The sequence below is a fragment of the Nelusetta ayraudi genome, unplaced genomic scaffold, assembly GCF_046127955.1.
Source record: "Nelusetta ayraudi isolate G7.1 ecotype Tasmania unplaced genomic scaffold, CSIRO-AGI_Nayr_v1 ptg000057l, whole genome shotgun sequence".
NCBI lineage: Eukaryota > Metazoa > Chordata > Actinopteri > Tetraodontiformes > Monacanthidae > Nelusetta > Nelusetta ayraudi.
The window spans coordinates 2,889,549-2,910,285 of NW_027466107.1; the positions used below are offsets into that span (position 1 = coordinate 2,889,549).

Here is a 20,737-nt window from a genome sequence, read left to right on the forward strand (position 1 = left end):
AAAAGAAACGGCTGAAGCATGAGAGCGCTCACAGAAATCACGCTCTCTGAAGATCTGATTGGTATCTGGACAAGACATACAGAGGAGATCATTTTTCCGCTCGACTCCTGTGAAATATTTCAACACTGTTCGTAAAATCTTTGAAAGGTTTCTCCTTCCACGGCCGACATATAATTCCTCACATTCTGATCTCACAACACGGCCGCGGCTGCATTCCTCAGGATCTCTGGCTGGAGGAGAGCCGAGCCCAGCAGGAAACCGCACGCAGCCTAACCATTATGGCCAGGAGCCGGCTGGGCGGCTGGTTTCCGGGCAGCGTGTCCTCCACCGCAGGAGGAGCAGCAGCGGCAGCAGCAGCAGCAGCCGCAGCAGCAGCAGCAGCAGCAGCAGCAGCAGCTCCAGCAGGCCGACTGAGGGCTGTTGGAGGACGAGGAGTCAAGAGGAGACATGGCTAAGGTGGACGGTGGACAGGGGGGCTGATTCCACCCAGGGGACAGCACGACGGATGACCTCATTAATCTATGTGTGTGTGTGTGTGTGTGTGTGTTGGTTGGGGGGGGGGGGGGGGTTCCTCCGGATGGTTCATTCTTAAAGGCTGCAGCACTTCCTGACCCTCAAGTCTCCAGCCCTCCCCTGCTTTCATCCTCCCACATCCTGCCTGTTGCTTCTGCTTCCTTGTCCGTTAAGTCACCGTCGCATCATGGGATCAAACCAGCGCACGGTCGACCAACCCCTCCTCCCTCACCCCACCTCTCTTGCCGTTCTTCCTACAAACCCGACTTTAAGCGCCGAGGCCGGAAGCGGTGTCACGATTGGCCTCGTCACCGCCGCACTTGGCGAGAGCTCCCGCGATCCATTGTCAAGTTTGTTTTCATCGCTGAGGCGGCGCACGACTGGAGACAATCGAGGGAAACGAGGCCGTTTCAGGCTCTCTTGCTAATATAAGACAAAACACTCTTGGCAAACACAAGCGGACGTGACATCCAGACATGACGCCCTAATGAGGTCACTGCGAAATCAACCAGAGTGCAGCAGCAGCGGCAGCAGCAGCAGCGGTAGCAGCAGCAGCAGCGGCAGCGGTTCTCTCGAAGTGGGGGAAGATTTCTAAACGATGAGTGAGAACTCGTGACAACTGCCGTCCCCCGTGACTGGGTGTGGGCGCCCGGCGTGAAAGAGCAACTCAGTCTGATTCACCGCGACACACAAACATAAACACGGTGGCGTGGAAACAATCCAGGCGTGTGTGTCATGTGGCCGCTCCAGGCTCCTCAGGTGGGGAGGAACACTTTGAAGGTTCCAGGTCAAAATCTTTTTTTTTATTTTTTTTTTTAAATCTTCTATTTTCCATCTCAGGGTCCCACTGGAGCGGCCTTGCATGAAAACTCATTCATAGAATCCATATCACAGCATATTTAGCCCTCTGTTTTCAGCCTCCCATTAAAAATGCTGTTACTGCTACAACTAAGGCTTTCTTGTAGCTGTGAGAGGAAAGGTGGAGTTTGTGACATCACAAAGGGCCAATTTCCACATATTTCTTTCAAAAGGTTAATCATGGACATGAAGTGAAGGATAAGGATTGCACATTACTAGAGAACACTAGCGAGGTGAGTTTAGAATCACATGGCAGCTTTAAATCTTCACGTAGCCAATCGTGTTTCTGCGGGAACAATTAGGAATCTGACAAAGCCACAAAGATTTTGTGTTCGGCCAACAGAAACAGAACAAAAAACGGTTCCTAATGACATACAGTGCAGAGCAGACGTTAATCACAGTTCTCCCTGACTGGACGTTGGATACAGAATTACAACCAAGGGAGGAACTGACGTGACTTTTGACAAACGCTTCCGAGCTCAAGTCGCTCCATTAGGAAAAAAAACGACAAGCAAATCTTCGGTCCACGGGCCGCAATCTATTCTGTCTACCCTTGACACGACGACAGAGGTAAAGTGCGACCGAGCTCCAGCAGTGCCAGATGACTATCTGAGGTGACCCCGGTGACATGTGTCAGGCTGTCACATCAAGCCAGCGCTTACGACATGTAGAAAAAAAAGAAAAAAGAAAAAAAAACACACACACGCAGCAGAAAGTATCCGACGCAGCTGACCCCGGGATCAAGTGTCGCAGCTCGCTCGGGTGGCAGGCGGGCAGAGCTGCTCTGGCTGCCACGGTGGGTGAGTGGCGGTGGTGGGGGGTGGGGTGGGTGCAGCTAAAGGACCCAGTGACTCAGATTGTCAGCACTCAATAATGGGATTTCACACCAAAAAAAGAGACCTTTTTGCCTCCAGTCTGGGCTCATAGACTTTTTTTCTTTTCACATTTAAATCCTGCGGCCGCTGCCAGACTCTCTCGCAGTCTGTTTACTTCATGATAAGGTTGTGTGCCAGGGATATGAATAGCTCATGAAAGTAAAAATGGCCTCTAACAGCAGGCTCTGCGCCGGCGTTATATTTTTAGAGCTTTGCGAGAGTACGTCTGGGGACCGACATGAAAAACATCCTCTTTAAGATCCCCTGCGAGATCCCTCCCTCACTTATTATTTTCTGCAATCAGAATCGAGCTGTGCACGTCAGGCCATGTGGATGAGTCCCTTTATCTCTGTGTGAGAAATCTCCACCAGCCCTATCTGGTTTCTACATCAAAAAACTGCGTGTGATGCTTCCTGTCTCCGACTACAGAGCCTCATATTGTCGAGCGAATGCAGGTCCTGCAAAATTGAACTCTGTCTTATTTATATATATATTTTTTCAGCCCAGGACACAGTGCTCCTATGTGCAGGCAATATCCTGCACAGGAAATCAATGTGTAGGACAACACAACACACACAGCGAGAATAACAAACAATGGCCTGAACATGAAGGTGCGATATTACGAGGGAGAACTCCACCCTGCTTAGCACAAAGTTTGTCCTCCCTCCTTCCTCCGCAGGACACTTTAATACATGTGCGGCTAATTCAGCACTTGAATTATTAATTTGCACACTGCACAGGTGAATAATTCAACGCGTCAAAGCCACCTGGAGCTGGCGTGCACCCAGCAGAGCCCCCCCCCCCCCCAGCTTGGGCGCCTCTTTCCTCAGCGTTGTTAACAGGCCTGGGTAATTTCATAACAGATTAAACAGGGGCCGGCTTTGCCTCAGTGGAAAAATGAGGCTCATTCTGTGAGATCTGCGTCGTGTCTCGGCCTGGAGATGTTTGTGTTTCTAATCTTGTTAAAAAAAAAAAAAAAAAAAAGGCTGACGGTAAAAAAACAAAAAAACATTCCCTGGGCGGACGCTATTTATAGTGCACAGGCGGAGACAACTAGCTAGGGATCTTTACTAATACAATAATGACGACGCTGTGTGTGTGTGTGTGTGTACTCTACGATGACTTCAGTCAGATCAGGTAACACCCTGTTGAATCAGCTCACAGTGAAACTGCTTTCGCCGCTCGGGGGGGATAAAGCTGTTGATAAGCGCCTGGCGCTAGCTTCCAAACCTCTTTGTTTACTGTGGAAGCTTATCTTTCACCTCTCGGTATCAGCAGCTGCAGCCTTAAAGGAAGCCCGCTCGCTCCCTACCGCTGGGTGGGGGAGAGGGGAGTAAAAAAAAAAAAAGATTGGAAAAAAAGCTCTCATCACCTCTGCATGACTCCAACGCTGTGGCGCTAACAGTATGAGCATGACAATCACGGGCAATTAGCGAAATTCAAGACGGCAGCGATACTCTGACTCCCTGACTTCATGCGGAAGGCCTCCGTTTGCCGGGAGCTGCAGTGGATGTTCGATACGGCAGGTGGACGCAGCCGCAACAAGATACAGACGGAGCGACGCGTCAGGCCTCCGCGGCGACCGAGCGTTTCTTCGGTCGGCGGGGTCAAAAAACATATTTGTGACGGGCCCTAACGTTGACTTTCAGGACGAGGGCTTGTTATATTAATCTGATTCAGCCTTTGAATTATGAGAAGCAGATGATAATAATCTGAATTTAAGCAGATCCCAAATGTAATTTAGTGTGTAATTGGTAATCTTACAGATTTATAGCTAAAAACTCAGGCTGAGTCGTTCCCTTTAGCAAGGAACGGGGACTTGTGTCAATTAAGGAGACATCTGTGTTGGATTTTTCTGAATCTATATTTGCAATCTATAAATAAAAGAAAATCAAGAGGAGCAGTGGGCCTTTGTGACAAAGTAGCAGCGTTGTGATCGCCAGCTGATCCATCCTGAAGAAAAACATCTGCCCATAACTCGGACTGACTCTCATAACAAACACCTCTGGACAATAAAGGGAGCCCAGCCGGCTCTCCTGTAGCGCCCGGTCCTTCCCCGATGGGTCCTCGGACTACAAACAGGCCCCTCATTGTCTGAAAGAGGTTTGGCATTCTCTGGGTAAGTGAGTAAGAGGAGAATCTCAGAAAGTGCGTGCTCCAACAACATGTGATCCCCATCTAAATAGTTTCCACCATGATATCAGCCTCGATCTGGGCAACAAAAGGCGGCATTGTCGGGCAAGGAACCGTGTGGCCTGAACAACGCACATTGTGCAGCCCAGACTGGAGTAAAAGCCTGACTTTCTTTATGCCTCCGTCCATATAAAAGTAGCGCACTAAGCAAATTCCCAGTTGAAGTAATTGTCTAAAGTGAGGCACAGGACAAGATAACTCCATTAGCACACGCAACAGCCAACAGTGTTGAGGGCTGAACTTCCCAGCTACATGATGTAAGTTGTAAGAATACATTTTTCTTTTTTAATTTAAATTAAAGCCACAGTGCGCGCTTGTGTCGCCGCTCTTTTTTTCTCGACCCAATCTGTCAACGGAGGTAAAAATACCTCACAAAGGAGTGCCATCAACAATGTCATCTCACATCCTCTGTGGGAGACCACCAGCACAGAGGGAGGTCGGGTTACTGCTTGTTCTACCCGGCGACTGCTGAGGGGAAGGAAGTGCAGCGCAGCGGAGGGGGGGGGACAGGAAGCGCCACTCGCAAAAGACCGCCGCATTCTGTGTGTCCGGTCCACACAACCGCGGAAACAACATCAGCCACATGCACGCTCGGGAGCGCTCGTAGCGCCACCGCGCCACCACCCGAACAAAATGAAAGGCCCAGTTTTGGATGAAGGCCTGGAGGCTTGGAGGCCTGGAGGCCTGGAGGCGAGCCGTCCACAGAGTGAGACCTCAGCACAGTGTGACATCCAGGCTGACACGTCCATTGAACAGAGCAGATGAAGTGTGGCCGGTACTTGCAGCACAATGGGATCCGGGCGTGTTAGCATGCAGCGCAGGACACAACCGGGGCTGACAGTTTTATTTTCCAAAAAGTCAGCCAGTGGCTGGCCTGAAGCTCAGAGGCACCAGTGTGTGAGATTTATACGTCTCTAATGGTCAGAACCACATTACGGCTTATTTTCATGTGCTTCTTGTGCCAGCTGTGTCAAAAGTTTAGACACACCTTCTCACGCAATTTTTTCTTTTTTTATCTTTACAACTTTCTAGACGGCAGATAGATACTGAGGACATCAAATAAATGAGCAAGATATATGTAATTAGCAGCAAAGAAAAACACTTTACATATCCTTTTTTTTATGAAAGGTGGCTATTGAAGAATTCAAATATAAAACGTGTTTAAGTTATTTTAAATTTTTATTGTTTCTGCCATAATTCCATGTGTGTTCATACATAGTTTTGATGCCTTCAGTGAGAAACTGCAATGTCAATAGTCATGAGAATGAGAGAAGAGACAATAAATTCATAGGGTGTATGCTTATCTGTTTATCAAAAGTGATCAGAAGCGCAAGAGTAATTTATTGTCACTAAATGCATCTGTTAATCTATATTCTTCTTCGTTACATGGCATCAGACCCCCATTGGCTGCGACACGTTGGGCCTCCAAAGATTTAATAATGTTCGCACAATCAGCTAATATGAATTTAATGTTAGATTCAGATGTGTCTCCTTCATGGAAGTCATTCCCGGCATGCCGGCCTCACGCTAAACCGACACTGCGGCAATTAACGCTCCTTCAGTTCTACTGGATTTAAGGAAATTGCTTGTGAGCGGGAAAAAAAAATTAATTAACCAAATCCCTCCCATTGATCTCAACGCTGACGAGAGAACGCTGAGCAAGTAAGCAGAGAGAGGGAGAGAAAGAAAAAAAAAGCCCCTTCCGTTTGCTTATCCTTGTTGACAGCAGCTGCTGGCCTTCGCTGCTAAATCTTTCTGAAAGCAAAAACCAAACTGAACCGGAACCAACAGGAGAGGAGCAACGCCCAAATCAAGGCTGTGGTAAAAGATAAAAGCTCACTTGATTAAAGCACATCAGATGTCTGGAGAGTGCACAGTGCACATACCACCGCCTCAAAAAAAGCCTGAATCATTTTTCATAGCTAGCCCTAATTGAGGTTTTCCCCTCTTCTAAATTTTTCAGCAGCTTGATTTTGCACACCGGCTTAAATGAGAAAAGAGAGGGAAAAACACACTCGTGATGGATGCGACCTTCACACGCAATGCTGGAAAAATGCCTCGCAAGATTTCCAGACCTTCCCTCGGCCTGGGTGAACATTATTGACCGCATCGATTTTCAAGCGCGCGCGTGTGGACGCGCACAAGTGGGTGGGGGAGTGCACGTGCTCGTGCGTCGCAGACCGTGTGTAGGTGTGCGCAGCCTGCATCACGTCCAAGCGAAGGCGGTGGAAATCTCAATTGAGGCCTGCAGCCTCAAGAGTCAGTGTAATAAGACAACATCAATTATCTGCTTCTTACAAAAGTAGAAGATTGTTTATTTTTCATGTTGAGTCTTGGTTTGCTTTTGAAGAAGCTCCAGCCTAATAACTTATTTCCCAATTGAGCTGGCCCAGCATTTAGCCTTGTGTTTTAATCCCTTCACAACATATTTTGTGAGACCTGTCACTTGTGTGGGTCGGGACTTGGGCAATGACTCACTGAGGCGTCCCAACACGTTGTTTGTGGCTTTGCAGATGGAAACGCAAAGGTACAAGGAAAAACTCATTCTTGGGATGGAATTGTGAGTTGGCCAGCAATGGTGAACCTAAGTGAACCATCTGGTCTGCAGGACCTTCTCCAGATTGAGGGCAAGCTCGCGCCAATGTTGATTGCGCAAAGAAGCTCCAGGTCATTTTAATAAAGCTCGTGTTTGAATCCCTCTCCTCTGCGGCGGCCACGCAGATGAAAGCGAGAGAAGAAGAAGCAGATAGTCATCAGCAAACTACGCAAAGCAAACCCAAGGCCGACGGTCACAAAGTGGATCTGGCTGGTCATGATATGCGGTCGATAAAGTGGTCGAGCCAACAGACGTGGCCTTGTTCACAGCTCCAGCTTGTGTTCCTCTTCCCAGCGCGCTCAACAAAAAGTCTGACCGACGTCAGGAGACTCAATCATGGAAAGACACGAGAATGTGGGTCAAGGTTCCTTGCGGGAGAGGCTTGCTAACGTGTGTGGGCCACTGACACACAGTGACTCAGAGAGGTGAGATTTAGGACTCTGCGTCAAGTCACATGAGAAGCGGCTCATCGAGGAGGTGACATTTTCTGTGCAAGCGTTACCATACACACAGGCCGTGATTCACAAGTTTGAAAAGCACTGACTCAGGACCGGACGGCCGAAATCCGAGAAGACGTTCACATCTGTGCAACAAATTGTTCTTCTGATTGAATATCATTTGCCGTATATGACGACCATTTGCCTGAACAATTGCATATTTCAGATAAGAGGATTTCTGTTCATTCCGAGTTTATTCTCAGACATTTGCTTTGCAATGAACTTCTTTGTCTTAGCGACGATTCTTTCCCCAAAATAAAGATGATGACACGACAGGAAAAGTTGCAAAACACCGCACACAGTTACAGATTTAAGTCAACAATAAACACAATTAGTAATTAGTAATAATAAAAAAGAAAGTCATTTTGCAAGTATTTTTGTTTCTTGACATCCGTCCAATGCAGCTAATACTGAAAGTCTATGTTTGTTAACAGAATTCTATTATTGTTGTAGTGATGTAATGTGTTAAACTCACACAAACAGCTTAAGGTTTTCAAATGAAATATATCACACTAGACCGAGAAGAGGACAAATAAACAGCTACACCATCCGGACATTTGGCTGTATAGTCAAATACAGATTGTGCTGCATTTGAAGAACCCTCAGAAAGAAAAAAAAACACGATGTAGGACATGAATGAGGAAATGAGTTTAAATAGAGAAAGAAGTGCAGGGGACGGAGGGGCACACTACAGGAAGTGCAAGGGAAGTGTCCAACACGGCCTCCACATCCACTGGGTACATAGTGTCTGCTGGCTGTGGACTGGCAGGAAGTCTTGGCGATCATCCGCGTGAATTGCAAAATGTCAGTGGATGTTTAATAAAACTCACACCACTTGTTTGCTTTGAGAGTAAAATATCTACTGGCTAAGAACAAACACGCCGGTGGCGTACAATCAGCTCACTCATGCACGTACGCACGCACGCCGTCTCAAACTCCCCTGCAGCTCGGGCGAGGGCCAGCGCAACCTACACAGCGAGCTGCCGTACGTCTGCTACCCGATGAATAAATTAGCTCAGGATCAGGCCTGACGCTGATACGGAGACGCTGTTACTCACTTCACTTCATGAATCTACAAGCTCTGACACAACATTATCCCAGAGAACTGCAGGGAGCTTCCTGGGAAGCTCCTCGAGGGGGAAGTCAAGGTCTCCAGGCAGGGAATCGAGGAGATCAGCAAAAAAAAAAAAAAAGAAGGGAGGGTGATGGCCAGGAAGGAGGGAAGGGGAGAGAATGAAGCCATGCAGCTGGGGCCAAGAAATCAGTGGAAAAGTCCCTGACAAAGGCACAGGAAAACTGGGGAAGGCTGGGTCAGGTCCTCTGGGACGGTCACAAGCCTGGCCGGGAGGGAGGAGGAGTGGCGGAGGGAGGGTCGGGGGGGGTGGGGTGGATGGTGGGTTCCTTCGAACCCGACTCGGCTGGAGAAAACACACACACAGACTCTTTGTCCAAGATAATAAAGTCGCACAGCACAAACCGCCCTGACTGTGCTCACCGTTTGACAGCAGGCAAACACTGTCACGCCGGAGACGACGGATGTTGGTTGATGGAGGTGTAAGAATGACGAGGCTGCGTTAAAGTTAAAGTCAGAGCGATTCTCACATCCTGCAGAATGTGAAATTTGTCGCATGGAATTAAAACGGAAGTTGGAATTAAAACCTCGACAGTCTTAAAGATGAAGGCAACTTCTGTGTTCCTCTTTGTTTGCTTTGCCAAGTCCTTTTCTTTTTTTTTTTGGCAAAACGAGCTCAACCGCATGTCAGGGTTTCAAACCCGACTCCTTCACTGGGCGTGATCGACTGGGCGCCGTGAATTAAAAAACGGCTTTACATCATTTTTTCCTGCCGTTACAAAGCTCCATTCAAACGTGGAGAGGACCGCTGGTGCAGGGGAACAGTGGAGCCGGGGGAAGGAAAGTTGCTGTACTGGTTCAGGCAGCTGAGTGCCAACACAGTGCCTTGCTCAACGCCACGTCAATCCGTCAAAACAAAAAAAAAAAAAAAAAGGAAGGGGAAAAAAATGAGCAAACTTGCACAATGGCCACGCTTTGTTGACCTCGGTAGCGCTTGTATTTTAGGACGTGCGCGCTCGGTTGAACGGCGAAGGGGGGGGAAAGAAGAACATTCAAGCTCCCTGAGATCCACCTCTTCCTGGCTAGAAAGAAAAGAAAAAAAGAAAAGGCAGTAAAAGCCAAGCCGCAGAGGAGTCCAACACACGCCCCTCACTTCTGGAAAAAGCGGCAGGAAGGAGTTTGGTGCCTGGTGTGTGATGTCGGTGGGACCGTTTGAAACTGTCCAGACAGAACAGCGACTCCCTTCAGGGAAGCAGTCAACTTGACTTGCAAGGAGACACAGCCTGAGGCTGAGAGGGGGGGGGGGGGGTTGACAGTCGCTGCCCTGCTCTGGGAATCACGAGTGTAAAGGTCAAAGACGCAACGCGGTGCCTTCACGGCCGCAGTAAAATCCTGCGTTGCTCGCTGGGAGAGGCCACTACATCATCATCTGCTGCGTGATTATAAAAAAAAAAAAGAAGGTCTGCGCGAGATCCAGCCTCGCCGCCGGAAGCTTCCGCTTGCGCGGCGGCCGTCTTCTTGACCTCCGCCGGCTCACGCTGGTTCTCACCCAAGCCGACAGTCGCTGCTGGCTGAAGTTGAGCTGCCGTCTCCTTCTTCTTCTTAGCGTGTTTAAATCCCCCCACAGCGGCAGATCTTATCTGGCATCGCGCTGGCACGCCAGCATTCCCTTCCATTCCATCCTGCCAATCCCGACTTCATCACCGCCACTACAGGTGGAATATTGCGGAGGGCCCGACACGGTTTTTAATTGTTTTGTTTTTTTCAGCATTTTACGACACGTTTACAAGCGTTTCCAAACTTTCATTTGCGTCAGATGAACAACAACATTTCTTTTAAAATTCCTAACAAATGGGACTGAGAAAAAAAAAACAAAGTCTTCTCACAAAGCGACCGCAATCATTTTGACTGTCACATTTATTTTCTCCGGCGCTGAAACCAAATCCGCTCTCGGGAGATTTGATTTCGCACGTGTGCGCCGCAAAATTGCAACATTCCCCCACATATACATTCCCACCTCAAGGCACCAACCCAAGCAGTCAGAGGAGGTATTTATTGGTTTATCTGCAGACACGCCCTCCCGCCCTCTCTCCCTCCCTCCCTCCTTCTCGCCCTCCCTCCCCGGCGCTTCACGCTTTAAAGAGGAAGATCAAAGTTCAGGGAAGCTCCGTGGTGGCGGCGCTCTGACAGAGAGACCATTCCCACAAGCACGAAAAATGAGCTTTGTCCTGAGGTTAGCCAGCCTCAGACACCATGTGAGTGACAACACTGGGCAGAACTACCAACTCACTAACTACCACCCCTCACCTCCCCTCAACCCCCCTAAATTAGATGTTTTCCAACTGTGCTGCAACTTGCCCAAATCACAGCCAGAACAAACGCGCACATGGCACTCCGACTTGTTGGAGTCGCTCGGCGGGGTTCCGAGTCAACTCTGCGAAGGGCCGCTGGACGTGCGAGCGTCTCCGGCCCCTGACGGATGAGGTGCTGACGGAGAGAAGCACAGGGTGGCGAGCCGGCGGCTCCGAGCTTCGGGAGGAGCTGGACCCTGAAATAGCCGCGCTGTTGCGTTACAGCATTACATCATGACTTCGTGACTTCACGGCCTGCGGCTCCTGCGGCTCCTGCGGCTCCTGAGGCGCTGCACCGGGCCGCCGCCGCCACCACCAGGGTGTCCTGGGACGGGAACAATTGAGTGCAGCGGCTGTGAGTCACACACCACTGAGAGGAATCAACCGGCAACACAAGCCAAAGATTGTGCAACGTTGCACATACTTCATTCTCACGGTGGAAAGACGGACAGACGGACATCAGCGTTTTGTCTTCTCGCTTCCATTTGTTTTGTTTTTTTCACGTCGGACACGTCAAGACACAACACGCGTCTCTGGTTTCCGCCCTCGCTGCCGCACCACCATCTGACGTGCCAGACAATTCACTTTTCCTGCTTCCGACAAGTCCCTTAAAAAGCGTAAGAACCACATCAAAGTGGCAGAAAAGAAAAGGTGCGACAGCTCGACGAGTCCCCGCCCCTCCCCCCCCCCCCCGGTGAGGACCAGATCAAACGCTGCCGGCCGGGTTCTGTCGTCGGCTAAAACCATTCCTGGCATGCTTTTTGTCGGTCCTGACGTCTGTTTGAGCGCAGCGGAGGGAACAGTTGTAGCTTATATATTTAGAAGGAACTCACGTGTATTGTTCCTGAAGCGGCAGAACAAGTCGGTTAACATGTCTCCAGATACTGCCGCCGTGCCCCACATTCGCAGATCGGCTCAGACGTCTGCTGCAGCCACAGTTACGCCACAGCCTCCGAGACGTTTGCAGTTCGGCTCAATGATATTTTAAATTTGTTAGCCTTTTACAAACTCTGCATAATACCTAGCGCTTCAAAAGTCACAGAAACTGGGCCATTCCCTGCGGATTTAAAGTTTAAGACCTACCAGATCTGAGTTGAAATGAATTTCAAAGGACTACCTTAAGCGTTTGCGACACAAAGAGCAAACACCAAACTTTTATCATTTCGCTTTCAGTGTTCATTTAGACACAATGAATATGCTTCAGCCAAGCTGGCCTGCAGCGGGGAAATCTAAATTAGGCACACAAAAGAACTCATTATCAATTATAAGACCAAACACACGTCTGCTCAAGTTAAGCCCTACATAAAGGAAAAACATCAAACATCATCACATGCCACTTGGCTATTTAGAAAAAAACATTCTATATGCTCAGCGGTTCTTCCGATCACAGTGTCAAGTTGCGTGGTGAACTGTGAGAAGAGAAAAGATCAAGTTGACACGTTTTCAAATGAAGATACAGTGAAACTGCCCGAGGTAACCGAGAAGAGAATCCGGCGTTGTTCCGCCCTCTGACACCCTGACTTGATCTTTGAAGCCATCAATCACAAAGAAGGCAAACTTGTTAAGGAAACAGGCAGACTGCAGGGGAATTCTTCCAAGGCATGAAGCGTCATCTGCACCACCAACTACATCGCCATCTGCGCCAGCTTCCCCATCAAAATTACGAGAAGTGTCAATAGCGTTAGTTCATAGCGTTGCTATATTTTATTCTAATTTCCGTTCTATCATGCACTGGATGGAGCTGTGCTCCCAATTCCATTGTGTGCACGGTCATATAATGACAATAAAGGCTTTGACTTGACTTGACTGGCTCTCTGTGATGTCACAATGGGCACTGAGAGCTCCAGGTTAGTGACATATTCCTGCCTCTGAAGCGGCCTCTCTCGTTTGCGGAAGGTCAGACGAAGCTTCAATTTTAGCAGTAAGATAAAAAAAAATAAAAAAATAAAAAAATAAAAACTTTTGCAGGAGGCTGGAAACAGAGGGCTAAAGACGTTGTTTTTGTAGATCTCATAGTGCTTCAGAGCTAATGAATCCTGTGTGGCTGCTTCGAGTGAATGACTGTCATAACCCTTTAATGCATCGTCATAAATTTGATCAGCAAAAAAACACTACGATCAGTGCTCTTCTAAGGAGCAGCCGTGCCATCGAACGACGGTGGTGCTTCTGAGGACAGTAGTAGTAGTACCCGCTGAGCTCTTGGCGGGACTGACAAATATATAAAGACACTGTGACATGAGTCATAAGAGCATGACCACAACCCACCCAGCCACCCACCCTCCAGAAACTCACATACCAGCCAGTCAACACAAGCTGGTGGTGGATGTTCCACCTGCCTCAGCGGAGCTTCTCCCAGCGACCGGGTGTCACGTACCCGCACGCACGCCACGTAAACATCCAATCACACGCACGCATTCGGGAGACTCTCCCAGCAGGTGGGGGTGGGGGTGGGGGGGTTGGAGGGGTGCAGCCGGAGGGGACACCGAGGGTGAGCCGACACGGCCCACTGCCACCCTCCCCACTTTATCAGTGCGATTACATCACCGGAGCCATGAAATGCCACCCCCACCCCCCAACCCCCAACACACCCACCCTCACCCCACCTCCCTGCCACCCACCCACCCACCAAAATGTGATACGGTTTCAGGAACACTGGGCACACAAACGGGGCCATGTGCTGCCACTGTCCCCGTCTGCCAAAATAACTCAGCAGTTTGTAAAACAGTGAGTCTACGGTTTCACTCCCGTCTGAAGCAGGTAGCGGTGGGACACTGGAGGGGCTGCGTCAACCCACGTAAACAAGTCTGTGGCTCATTAGCGAGCTCTGAGACCCTCCTCCCCCCCACTCCTCCCCCTTAAAATGAGTCTACATACACCAGAGACCACTTGCGGTGGTGGTCCCTCCGTCTGCTTTTTTGGTTTGTTTCACGAGAATTTCCTGCCCTTCAGTGAGCGTCTGAGTGCCGTGAGTCACTTTTGAGTCACGGCAAAAGTTCCTCCAGCAATGCAAAACAAAAACTAAAAGGCACTTTTAAAGAAGAGGTAGTGGTGGTCGAGGACAGCGGGGGTTAAAATGTCACTGGTATGTCTCACTGCACGCACATCAGGCGTGAAAGCCATTTCTGGTTCCCACGGCACCTCGCGCCCGCTTCTTAAAGGTGATGCTGATGCTGCTGCTGACGAGGAGGAGGAGGAGGAGGAGGAAGGAGGAGTGGGAGGTGGACGAGGGGATGAGTGGGGGGTCGCGGCGAGGTGGGCGACCGATGAGTCCAGGGTGTATTCCCCTCGTCCGCACCATCATGCAGACGCCCACAGGAATCTATCAACCCTGACAGGTGGCGCTGGTGCAGCACAAACCCAACGATCCCCTGAATCTGAACCAAGAGAATCTCATTCACTCCACTCTCAACATCTTGACCGACAAGCCTGTTTCACCCGTACTCACTGGGCCTCGTCGTTATATCACAAGAGCACCTGACTCGTCCTCATTCATGACAGAACTCCGCCACATCAGCAGCCCAGAGGCCAACAGCACTCCACCCGGCTGATGCTGCTCCGCCTGTGTGTGTGTGTGTGTGTGTGTGTGTGTGTGTGTGTGTGTGTGTGTGTGTGTGTGTGTGTGTGTGTGTGTGTGTGTGTGTGAAGGACTCCCGAGAGGAGCCGGAGTGGAGCTCGTGGCTCCCTCGGGATGATCCCGGGCACGGTCACGACGCGAGGAGGCGCTTCCCCCGCGGGCTGCCTCTACGAACCTGGCGTCATGGGCGGACGCGGAGGGAAAAGCATGACACACAACTTACCCTCAGAATCGAGCAGCTGAGTCGGTCTCTTCACCACCGACCACCCCGACCCGCCGGGTCCGTGTGCGCGTCCACCGGTTCTGTTCCTCCCAGGAAAAGCAGCGGCGGTGCTGGCGGCTCGGTTGGTCACATCATCCCGAGAGCAGCGCCCAAGCAAGCGACACACGCAGGGTTTACAAACGCGCTCCCACGCCGCAGATGTCTTTAATTCCTCTAATTATTATTATTATTTAAAAAGGCGAGCCGAGCCGAGCCGAGCCGAGCCGAGCGCCGCGGTGAAAGGCGCAACGCCGCTGGTGTCCGCAGCCGCTCTACGGCAGTCCGGGCTGATGTGGCCGAAATGTGGCTTCCCGTCCGGCTCGCTGCTTCCCACCTACGGACACAGCATTCCCACACTGCTCCATGGATCGACCCGGGTTAAGTTTTTCCCCTTCTGCCGGCCGTAGCCTAGTTCACGTTGGCGGAGGCTGAGCCCCGCCCTGCGCTGGAGACGGTTTGTGGAGAAGGCGAGCCCGACGTGACGCGCGGCCAATCGTTGCGCGCACAGGGAGGCGCTGCTGCTGCTGCTGCTGCTGCTGCTGCTGCTGCCGGCCCCGAGCGGTGACTAAGCGATAAGACGAGCCGTATTAGTGGGACTCCGAGACTTGAAAAATCACTTTTGGAGTCTGTGATTTCCCATCATGGGAAATGTAAAATCATCCCTCCCGGCCCCTCCCACACACGAGGGTTAAATAAATTGGCAGACGAGGAAATAGATTTAGACAACGGCTCATTGTGCAGGAAGCAAATGATTGCATAATAACTACACGCAGTGGGAGGAATCAGATGTTCAGCTGCACTGTTGTATGTTTTTTTGTTTTTGTTTTTTGTTTTTTTGTCAAGGACTCTAAGAAAGGACAGTGATGCAGGATTTCATTATTGAGCCCCGCTGTGGTTTATCTGGTGTAACGACAAGATTGTGGATTTAATTTGCTTATAAGTAATGGAATATCAAAAAATACCAAAGCAAGTCATTTTTTTTTTCTCATTTCAGATTGAAGTATAATCCCTACACCACCACATTCAAATGAGCTAATTCAAAGAGCTTCCAATTTCCAGCCCGTTTTATTTGTTTGTTTGTTTACTTATTTTTATTTTAATGAAATGCAACACATGCAATGGTGCCGCATGACATCATTGTGCAACCGTGAATCCACTCAGCTCACAGAACATGTTTCCTTTGACTCATTTTGCGCAGCTTCTTACTGAACTGATTCCAACACAGATACACACAGACACGCAGCGTCACCGGGTCACATGAGGCTGAGGTTTGAGTCTTCTGATGTCAGCATGGCTGACTGAGACAAATTTGTTTAGCCTGAATTGTCTCATTGTGTAAACTCAGACTTGCCACTTGGTCCAAGGGTGTTAATACGCTGACGCCACAACGACATTAAGTTTGCTCATCTAAAAGTAGTAAAACAGTGACTCGTGTCTTAGCGATAGACTTTGAATGGAGAAAACTGACCTCTGTGTGTTCCGTCATGTTTTCCCACACGGGAACATTTTCCAGGAGAAGGATGAATGTTAGGAGCAGAAGGTTTCTTGTGGTGATGACAGGAGGAACTGAGCACCACTCGTCTCCTCAGATGGGTTTACAAGGGGCACAGGCGGCCCAGGTTCATGGAATATCTTACTTTGAAGCACCACCTGATGAAGCCATTCAAAAATAATTATTCCGTCAAAAAATGAACTTCAAAGATTTTTACAAAAAAAAAAGGGGGGGGGGGTTTACTATGCACTTTAAATTCCATGTTCTGATGGATTGTTTCAGTAAGAATACAGTATATCTAATGCACAATATGGAAAAATACCTGGAATGTGAGTTTGCAAGAGAGACATCAACCTTAAATTTGTTCTAAATTTGTCTAAATACAGTCTCATCCCAACCACCTCCTACTATTCTTAGTGTAATAACCCCTGTATTATTTCTTGTTTAAAGGTGTCATCTGCACATAAACACTAGCCAGCAGCTTTTCTCCTAAACAGGAAGAAAAGGTTGCTGGCAGTTTCTCTATCACCTAAGTCCCACATAAAGGCCAGCTTTAAGTGATTTAGAATGCGAGGGACGGACAAAATACCCAGCAGACACATTGCAGACAAGTATGACAGCTGTTCTTGTAGTTCCCAGCATGCTGGAGCTTCCTCTAAGGTCATGTGTCTGCGTTGACTCGCACCCATGGGTCTGAAAGTCCCACTGCAAATCAAGTGGATTTTCGGACGGGTCCTAAAAAGCGGACAAAGGATTTTTTTTTTTTCCCCTCTTCACCACAGAAAAAATGAGCATGGTGGACTTAACATGCCCTGAGCTGCGTGGGGATCTGACCCGTGCCGGGAACCTCTGATTGGTATGAAGCTGCGGTAATTAACGGTCAGGTTTCCCCTGGGACGGAGGAGGGTTTAAGTCCAGGCCAAGGCAGCAATTAGGAAGCGACGCAGGGCCCTGTCGGAGCACTCAGGGCTCCCTGAAGGCTCATCGCTCAAACGCAAAGATAAAAGGGTTGAGCACAAGAATATGTTTTAACCAAAAGACGTTGTCAGACGGCCCATAAACGGCTTCCTCTCTCTTATTTTTTTTATATCCAAGAAGACGAGTGAAGGGACAATCCATTGTAGCAGGGTTAAGACCACAGAGGGGTTTTCACTCATGCGCTGGTGACAGGGTTAACTTCTCCTCCACACTGTTCGCTAGCATGTGACTTTTATAGAAAGGTTATTATAGGTCTGTTGGTTTGGGCTTTGACAAAGAAATTATACTCCAGTCAGTGATTACTGGAGAGCTTGCAGAAAGTTTTACCGGTAATTAATTTGAATTGACCGTTAAAAGAGAGAGAGAGAGAGAGAGAGAGAGAGAGAGAGAGAGAGAGAGAAGAGAGAGAGACATCTGAAGGACCAACAGAGGACATTTATAAGGATCTCTTTTCATAAAATGAAACAAAAGCACACATGTATCTAGATATACATTATTAAACGTAAGAAAGCAGTTTCTTATGTACTGAGAGGCCATGTTATGCTACCATGTTTTTATTCAAGCCCAGAAAACAGATCTGCTCACTAGCTGGCGCTAATGTGACAACATGGCTACAAATACAAGATAAAGGAATGGGTTTTCATTTGTATGCATTTTGCATTCTTACTACTAGGTATTGCTAAATCTTACATAATGGGCCTTTAGGTTACAATTTTCTTTAAAATTAAAGTAAATCACATCAATATCATTAATATGATGTGCAATATTGTTTGTCAAACAGCCCAGACTCTGCCTTAAGTGGGAAAAAAAGAAAAAAAAAATAGGGAGAGGCTGCTGAAAAAAAATAAATAAATTGAAAAGCTTCTGCTCTGGGGTTGTGTCAAGCAGTTTTATAATCCCTTGTTTTTGTGTCAAGACCAGTGAGTGAGTCTACAGAGAGTCTCGGCTCCCTGCCTGACTCACGGCTTCTCCCCATTGGGAGCCACAGGTGTGAGCCCAGACATGGAAGCTGTTATCAGTTACAGAAAGGCCACGGAGCCGGAGATTTAAGCCCAGGCCCAATCGATAAACTGCTGGAGGGTTCCGTTTGTGTCTTTTAATGATCTACTAAAACTGCCGACGTGGTGAAACTGTTGCTGAAAGTGGCAAAACCTGCCTCCGTGGAAAAATGTATTTTGCAGCTTAATGGTGCCATGTTGTCTCGTGGGGGAAATCTCTGTGTCCTGACAAAGGAGAGTTTGTGGAGCAAAACAAAGTCATTATCCAATATGAAAAGCCTCTAAAAAAAGAAAGTAAGTTCTATAGATAGAAACAAACGTACAAATTTAGCTACAACGCCGAGCTTCTTCCATTCACCTGCAGCAACAGGCTCATGAACAGACGGCAAGGAAGGACAGCCATTTACCATTCTTCAGGCACAGAATGATGATGTATAGTATAGATCAATGGAACAGAATGATGTGAAAATGTGTTCCAAATATAAAGATGCCATACAAATTTAAGTGCTGCCTTATACGGATTGTTGACTCTGAGCGAAACACGATGAGCACATTTCCATTAATAAGTTGTGTTTATTTGCAACATGAAACTCTTTTTTAATATGATGACGCTCATGTTAAAGCAATGATACCCATTATTATTGGAACACAGATACAGACAGGAGCGGAACTATATTCCACATGCAGCGTTCCAACAAAGGCAACTCAACGTCGAGATCAAAGTGTCATTTTGGTTGTGGTTTCCTCCATAACGACTTCCTGCACGACAAGAAGATATTGTATCCTGCTAATCGACACCCGTTCACCGTGGGATTCTCTGACTCATGTTGTTGCAAGATATTTTCAGTCTGCCTGCATTCTGCTCGTCCATCTGCACACAGTTTCTGGCACCGGCGCGGAGCACGGAGAACCAGCGCGGGGGAATGCAGGAGGCTGAAAGTAATCCAGAGAGCGACACCGCAGCCAAGCCGCGGCTGCCGAAAATATTTGGTGGCAGCGGCAATGAAAGCTGGCCGGGCTTCCAGACCTCGCCATCACCACTGACAGGCAATGGAAACACAGTCAAAGCAAACAATGGCCTTCAGCCGTCCGGCAGACATAACAAAGTCAACCATCCATACCAGGATGGTTCTAGTGCACGTGTTCAGCAGATTTCTGTCTGGATCATATCCTGGATCGACTTCATATGCTGTTGTATATGCACCAGTTTGTGTTCTTAATCATCTGTATCCTTATGCTTAACAACAAGATAACAATATCTATTGTCACATGATTTTTTTTTTTTTTTTTACTCTATTGCCACACATTTTACAGCTCCACTCGATTAAAGTCAGGTAATAAGCGATGACGCAGCAGCAGTCAGGAGTGTAAATACCTGAGCTTGGAATTTAACCGTACTTTCTTCCTCAGCAACAGCAGTAAGTCAAGCTAACTCACCCTTGATTGAATTATATAAGCCCTTCATTTGCAATAAAATGTGAGCGCACACACACACACACACACACACACACACACACACACACACACACACACACACACACACACACACACACACACACACACACAATCATTGCTTTACAAGAATTCTTTCGTCCTAAATTTACCTAAAAAGGAGAGGAGTGTGTTTTCTTTCTTTGTGAAACTGAAATTATACTAAAAAAAAAAACATACTTTACATCTGAAAGTTAACAAGAAGTTCAAAGGATTACTCACCCTCAAAATAGAATTTCTATTCTGCGTCATGATCTTGGCAATCATGCACTCCACTGCCTTCTGACAAAAAATAAAAACAAAAACAAATGAGCACTGATGATTTCCTGTTGACAACATTAAACTCTATCAAAGACCAAGCAGCAGCAGGAGGAGGAAAAAAAACAACATATCACAAGGCAGGCAGAATGTCTGAGTCGCTTCCAAGTCCACATAATGAAGAAGGGCAATGAATCAGTGAGCGAAGCTGCAGAATCCCAGCAAACAGCAGGAACTGAGACAGTCAGTCTGCATCTTGAACACCGCAAAGTATGTGTACTGAGAGACACATGAAAGAAAAGAAAGAACCTCATTATGCCATAACCTCGTGAGAGAGAGAGAGAGAGAGAGAGAGAGAGAGAGAGAGAGAGAGAGAGAGTGAGAGAGTGGTGTTTTTCTTTTTCATAATCTGTGCACTTGCCATTTTGTGCACATAGGATTCACCCCTAGAATTAGCACAGTGCTTCGACAATACAAGCATAGCATACTTGATCTCGAGTGATAAAGATAAGACCTGTGGCATGGCACGGTGTCACAAACTGTTCGTATTCCAGAAGGCCACATGGAGCCACACGCCTCAGGGCCAAACTGGCGCCATGCACTTCCTGGGTACAGGCAGGCATGAGCACACCAGTTCTATTTATAAACTCTTGTAAGGGTGGAGTGTTTTCAAATGAGGTTGAAAAGATAAGACACAGCAGCAGCTGTCAGGAAGGGTTTTTGTTTGTT

The 20,737-nt window shown here is 48.2% G+C and overlaps 1 protein-coding gene across 6 annotated transcripts in view; it reads right to left on the bottom strand.

Moving 5' to 3' along the window:
* Positions 1–20,053, bottom strand: part of rhbdf1a (rhomboid 5 homolog 1a (Drosophila)) — a 32,205-nt gene extending 12,152 nt beyond the window's left edge. For 3 of the 6 annotated variants that reach the window (XM_076038685.1, XM_076038681.1, XM_076038679.1), the window contains exon 1: positions 183–229. In XM_076038685.1, coding sequence (XP_075894800.1) covers positions 183–214 — 32 coding nt within the window. In that variant the 5' untranslated portion in view covers positions 215–229. Of the gene's footprint in view, positions 1–182; positions 230–14,752; positions 15,418–16,259; positions 16,442–19,972 lie in introns of those variants that run through there. The other 3 variants (XM_076038683.1, XM_076038684.1, XM_076038682.1) reach the window with 3 other exon arrangements.
* Positions 20,054–20,737: the final 684 nt, after the last annotated feature.